This window comes from Haemorhous mexicanus, chromosome 2 (assembly GCF_027477595.1).
Source record: "Haemorhous mexicanus isolate bHaeMex1 chromosome 2, bHaeMex1.pri, whole genome shotgun sequence".
NCBI classification, from domain to species: Eukaryota; Metazoa; Chordata; class Aves; order Passeriformes; family Fringillidae; genus Haemorhous; species Haemorhous mexicanus.
The window spans coordinates 38,526,871-38,533,644 of NC_082342.1; the positions used below are offsets into that span (position 1 = coordinate 38,526,871).

General features: G+C 40.6%; 1 protein-coding gene across 13 annotated transcripts in view; it reads left to right on the forward strand.

Annotated features, from left to right (window-relative positions):
- DLG2 (discs large MAGUK scaffold protein 2) overlaps positions 1-5,355 on the forward strand; it is an 831,288-nt gene extending 825,933 nt beyond the window's left edge. For all 13 annotated transcript variants that reach the window (XM_059838484.1, XM_059838487.1, XM_059838482.1 and 10 more), the window contains one exon: positions 55-5,355. In XM_059838484.1, the coding sequence (XP_059694467.1) occupies positions 55-161 (107 nt within the window). In that variant the 3' untranslated portion in view covers positions 162-5,355. The remainder of the gene's footprint in view (positions 1-54) is intronic.
- The last annotated feature ends 1,419 nt before the right edge of the window (positions 5,356-6,774 follow it).

The following is a 6,774-nucleotide window of genomic DNA, read 5'->3' on the forward strand; positions in this document are numbered from 1 at the left end:
TGGATGCCGTATATATCAATTAAAAGAAATATTGATATGTTTTCTCTACTGCAGCTATTGTCCAAGGAGATAGCTTAGAAGATATATATAATCAATGCAAACTTGTAATTGAAGAACAATCTGGGCCTTTCATCTGGATTCCTTCAAAGGAAAAATTATAAATTAGCCACTGCACCTCTGATTACGACGGGAGAATATTTAGAAGAAAACTATAATATACTATTTGGAGGCTTTCCTGTTTTTGTTGCATTTATGTTCTTTGCAGTCAATGTGAATTTTGATGAATGTACAACACAAAGTGTTTGAAGCCATGAAGGACACTGATGGGTCAAAGGGTAGGAACAAAAAGACTTCTACCATATAAAGCAAATCTGTTGTGTGCTCAGAGCACGAGTAGTAGGTATAAACTTTTGACATGGAGACCCTCTGTCAAGGGGAGCTAAGCCACCTCCTGTGCCCACGCGGACATTTTGATCGATTTCAATGGCTGAGCTCAGTGTGTTGATTGCTTTAGAGAAGTTCCCAGCTCTTGAACCTCACAGAGGGCTTGATCCTGCAAGGCGCTCAGCACTTGACCCCAGTTCCTACACATGAGTAGCCTGTTGACTTGGAGTCACTTGTGACCCTTCCCTATGCCGTTCAGTCCCACCAGTTCCAGTAGGACTATTCACGTGCTCGAAGCTAGGCACAGGCTTAAGCATTTTTGCTAGATCAGGGCCACACGCACCTTGCAAAATCAAGCTCAGAGTATTTGGTCCACTTCCTACTGAGGTCACTGCTGGGACACTCTGTGACCTGACTGGGAGGTGGGTCCTGTTCCAAGCTTGTCATTGCACATTTGTAGTTGGTACACCTCGACTTTGGTAACTATGCACATCTTTTGATTTCTGAAACCAAGTCAAGCTTTTTTTTTCCCCCTTTGGAAGCACTATTGCATCAGGAACTACCAACAATATGGTTTATTTTAATGGTGTTTAGGGGTGGGAGAGGATGGAAGCATTTCGCACCACACACATGTGCACTCAAACACATTCCCATGCAGACAGACACATGTATGAGGATTCACAGCACCTATGTTAACAAGGAGGGATACAACTGGGAAAAGCTTTAAAATTTTTGATTGTCTATTTTATCATTTATATTGATAGAAGGCACTTAAAGATGGAATAATTTATAAAAATAAAAAATATATTGATGTATAGAAACTAATTTCTATAGGTAAAATGTTTTTGTGAAGATATTTTGTAAAGATTAATTAATTGAAAGATTAAATATTTACACCCTTGTGCGACTGTCAAATGTAAAGAGGACCATCAAGTTGCATTATACCTCTTCCATAACAGATTCTCTGTTATTAATGGCAAGCAAGAAAATTCCTTAAGTAGTAATTGTCATCTTTTTTTTCTTTCAATTTAATCCTCTCCCTTGCCTCTGTTTAATCATGATGAACTCCTGTGGAAAGATCTCTTGAACTCACTGCCCTGTAGGAATTTTCTGAACACAAAAGGATAATGCATCTTTGAGAGGGACAACTATTCAGAAGCAAAATGTCAATGCTTAAACGCAGCTAATAATTTCTCTCTTAGGAAGGAGGCACCCTTAATCCCCAAATGTTTTATGACTCTTCCTGTTTCCCTCAGGGAAATAACAAAAGCATTTGATCTTTCCTTTCTTTGCAGGCAGGTCACCAACTAACTTGTATCTTCATTCATTTCACAGTCAACAAGGGTCTTAAAAGCAAAAGCTGAGGCAATAGACATTTGTGAGGGATTTGGGGAAAGTCTGTGGAATTGCAGTCTGGGGTGTAGAGAAGGGGAGAAGGAGGTAATTTTTTTCTCATTTCACATTGCCCTTCTTCTGTACAGTGATGCCATTCCTCACTGACTTACAAGGGGACAACTGCAACAGATGCTATGACAGTAAAACTGAATTGCCTTTGCTGCTGCTGGACCATGTTCTCTATAAAACCCACACTCCTGCCTCCGCTGCACTGCAGGAGTGCAATGCTTATAGCTGGTGGCTACAGCAGCCCTAATGCTTACGGATGTCTTAAGGGCAAATGCTAAATAGACTCCTCTGGCCCTTGTCTGTCTGAAGCTTACACTTCTAGACCCTGTCCAGCTGACAGGGCTACCCAGCACCTTCCGCGGACAGCGTGACGAGCTGGATGTTTGCAAAAGCCACCAGCAGTGACAGGGTTAAAAACACGGGCATTTTATGGGCTCTTGAGCGGGCCTCTCACAATTACTGCCCAACTATGGTAACTCTGAGAAGTTCACACTTCTTTAACTATTTTTCCTGCCTGGTCAGCGCAGCTTTATAAACAAGGGTTTCAGTTAAGTCTCCCGAAGAGCTTTGTAACCAGAAGGGCTATAATTTTTTTTTTTAGTATTAATTAATGAATGCTTTGATTTTGGATAATTCTGCAGAAGTCCACAGAGTGACCCCAGATCTTTGGAAGCCATGGATTTTTCCATGCTAGCAAAATACTATTGCCCCAGGTTGGGAAATAGTCCACCAGACCTGAAAAACCAAGTATCCTAAAGCAGGAACTTCATTCTAATTTTCAGCTCTGTTTTTAAGCAATCAATCACATCTGCTTCTTTGTTTCTTAGTTCAGCATGCAGCCTTTTATGGTACTATCCTACTAGTAACTGTTTTGCTTTGTCATGTGCTGTGCTTTACAGTGAACAGTAACACTACGGCTGAGTACAATCAATTTTTCCATCAGTCCTTGGTTACTGTAGTAACATTATTTATTTTTCCCTGTCTGTTGTTTGTGCTTCCATTTTAGAGTTGACATTGCACTTCTTCTTTTTTTTTTTTTTTTAAATAAAACATATATTTAAAAACAAATTGTCAAGAGAATCAGTGAGAGGTCTTATTTCCCTTAGGACTTGTACTCTCATTTGTTTTGTGTGTTGATGTTTTGCGTTCCATGTCGCAGCATCCTAAGAGCTGCAGTCCATTTTTGCATTGCAGCTGTTCAGATCATACTGGGTGGTAGTGGGAGGAGGAAGAAAAGCATAAGACTCATGCAAAATTACATCTGGTGAAAAAGAAGTCCAAACTCACAAACCACAGCAATTGGCTCCTCACTCCATATTGGTGCTAACACAGCTTAGCATAATCAGATTCCTTTTCTGTCCGTGTTAAAGACTTGGGAGCGTCTAACCATGAGACCAATGCAAATGCTGGACCCTTTAGGAAAAGTGCCAGATCACACCCCTGGTGCTATATCTCATGTTCTGGCACAGTGTGTAGCACCATAGGGTCTAAGCAGAATCAAAATTATCACAGCTTTTTGTCCACCCATGAATGATCACAATGACATCTTGCTAGCTTTGTGCAGATGTGCAATATTACAACTTAATTATTTTTCCTTGCCACAAACAAAAAAACTAAAAAATCTTCCATGCACTGACTCGTTGAGAGCTTGCTAACAGGACTCAGTGGAATGGCACTTCTTCACTGGTCTTACAGTCTGACCATTGACCAGTGGAAGAGCCTCTTTTTTGCTTAATCCCCCTTCCTACAGAGGTACCCTGTCCATGCTAGCGCTTTGTAATTTCTTTGGTAGTAAAGGCTGTTTCTAGATCAATATTCTGTGATGTAATTGTGTTTGTAGCTAGCATGGTTTGATGCTCCGGCGTGGATAGGGTCCTAAGAACCACTCGGTGAAAGTCAAGGATAAGAAATCTCTCCATTGCACTGAAATTACAAATCCTCTTCCTGGAGAGCAGTGTGGTACCTGAGCTAATAACCACTACGAGCCAGCAACAGTGTCCTAGGTACACAACATCCACCTTCCAATTTACATTAGTTTTCTATGGAGAAATTGTTGGCATTACACTTTCACTGTTACTCGCTCATCAGCACCCAGTCAAATTGTATTTTTGTTTTGGTTTGCTTATATTTTAGTTTTTGTTTTTCAAATTGTATCCCTGAGCAGAGGATTCAGTGAGTAAAAACACATGAGGATATTTGTAGGAAAAACTGTGTTGAGGAAAAAGTATCAACCTCCTTTTTCAGATGCAGATTTAAAGCCATAATATCTGCCGTGTTCACAGAAAGTAGTCTTTTATCCTTCACAGCTTTTAAACTCAATATTTTCCCTCTTGAACATCTTGCCTGTCATGTTATGCATGTGGTTCACTGTGCAACTGCATTCAAGCCCCTTCCTTGGTGGAATAAATCTTTTTCTTTCCCATTAAAAATCAGACATTTTGTCAATTGGTTCAGGAATAAGGATGAGGTTATTATGCTAAAAAATGAAAGTTTCCATTCTAGGACACAAATCAGCATCAAAGCTAACAACAGATAATATCTAAATTCTATCCAGCATATAGCTAGCCTAGATCCTCAGCTGGTGAAAATCACAGTCACTCCTCTGATTTCAATGGAGTCCATCCCATTTGTACCACCTGAAGTTAAACATCCATCCTCCTCATCCCACTGATTTTTTTGCATCTCTGTAAAACACCAAGGCCACCTGATCAAACAGCGGCTCAGCACTTTCCATCATTATTTACTGCTTATTTTACTGTAACACCCAGAGGGCCAAGTCATGGACCGAGACCCTTTTGAGGCCAGTGCTGTGAAATTGCTAACAAAAAGACCCCAGGGGCCAAATGGATTTGCAGAAGGCTTCAGCTGCACTGACATCTTACCAAGAGCTATAGGAACTACCACTTCATTGGCCCTTTTAAGGTGAAAAGCACGAGAGGCGATCCATTATCTCTCACACCACATTAGCAGCTTACACCTTCTGGCCCTACAGCACAGGCAACTTGCCCTGATATAAAACAGCATTTCTGGGCTTGGGAGCCAGCATCCCGGGCAAGATCTTTGGTGCGGGGGGGAAAAGCATAAAAAAAAGGAAAAAAAAAGGGCAACACTGTTGGCTCTTAGTGGGATAGCCTTTTAATTTCTGGATTTGTGCTCCTAAATTTGAATTGGCCAGTTTGAATTTCTGAGTGCAGCAGCCTGTATGCACCAAGCTGCTCCCTCCAGCACAATGTCCGGCGTGCGTCTCTTTAGCAGGATGTTTCTCAGTCCAGCTGTAGTGTGGGGTACTCAGAATCTGAACTGGAGTTTACAAAACACCCTGTCCAGCTTACACTCCTGTTATGTGTAAATAATCTGCGCATCCATTTCATTTGTGTAAAGAATAAAGCACACACAATTATAAAAATTAAGCTGTATATTTCATACTAGCTGTGTCCTTGCTTATTTATTCCAGTCCAAGCTCTCAGCTGTGGTTCAGTTGTAAATGCTTGATAGAGTGTTTATAAATATGTCATGAATTTTATTATAAAATATTAATATTAAAGCATTTTTACACTTTATAGCAAATTGCTTCTTCACAAGGCATAATTTGTCTTTTTTCCTTGGAGCAGAATAGTAAAAAAGAAATATGCTTTTATTTTGTCTTGAGATATTATCACATCTATCACACGAGACTGACACAAGTCTGGAATTAGGAGGATGGTTTCAAAAATGACTAAGAATAAGACACCATTTTCCTTCTTGCACTTTTTATTTCCTTTTTACTTCACATTGATGTGGAAGTTGCTACCAAGAAGATTCATTCTGGTGAAGTACAGCCACTTTCTCCCTATCACAGTTCTGCTGTGAATTCAGTATCATCAGCATCTTGATGAATAATTACCAGAATATTTTTTATAATTAAATAATCACTCCATGTTTATGACATTGCTGCACAGCCATGGGGAAAAGGACTGTAATAATTACATTATAGCTGCTTCTAAGCAGCTTATTGGAGCATAAACTCACTTGTGCTATGGGATCCCAACAGCTCAAGAACCTTGGGGTTTGGCCATTCCAGGAATATCTTTGCAGATGGTTTGTGGGCTCCAGGGAGACCATGTGAACATTGTCAGTCCCCAGAAGAGGCAGTAACAGTATGGGGACACTGCTTTTGACATGGACAGTACTATTGGCAGTCTGCAGAGGACACAGAGCCTCCATATGGCTCTGAGAGCCACAACTGAGACTACAGGGAAAAAACTCTGTCCACGGGGTTTTACATGTGTGATCACAGGGATGGTTAATCATCTAAACATTCATTGTGATGTTTTAGCTTTCTCCAGCAAATTCAAAAGAGGGAGAGAATCCAAACAATTGGCACTGAGCAGGATCTCTTATTAAAGTACTTTCTTCTTCATCCTCTCTCTAGGTCAATCTGAGCCAATTCCCCAGACTATATTCTGCAGAAACAAGAGAAACTTAGAAAACAATCTTTATAAAGTGGATGGGAGACAGAAAGTACTTAAAATTGTAGGAAGCTAGACATGCTGTGATGATCAATGCAGGCAGTGGTGGCAAACTTTGCCAGCCTTTTGCCTTGGCCAGGCATAGAGTATGTCCCTAATGGTCACATTTTCTCATTTGTCCCACTGCCTTTTAATGGTTCCTTCACACAGACAGCCAAGTATCTGGACTCAGTTGTCCATTCACAACCTGTGGTTTGAAAGATACTATCTCCCAGTTGGGAAAATTATTTGGGACCAAAGCTACAAGGTAGGTGAGCAGTACTTCTGCTGTACAGATACCTCCATCTTAAGTCACTTCACCATGATTTTCAGAAGAATTTAGGTGTCTATCTAGCATAAGCAAGTTGTTCATTTCACTATAATCAGAGCACTTTATAGCTGGCACAATGCAAGGCAATGACACCTAAAGCACCTGTGGGAAAGCAGGAAAACAGTGATGCAGTTCCTAAATATCTGGGCACAGAGCAGATCCTCTTCC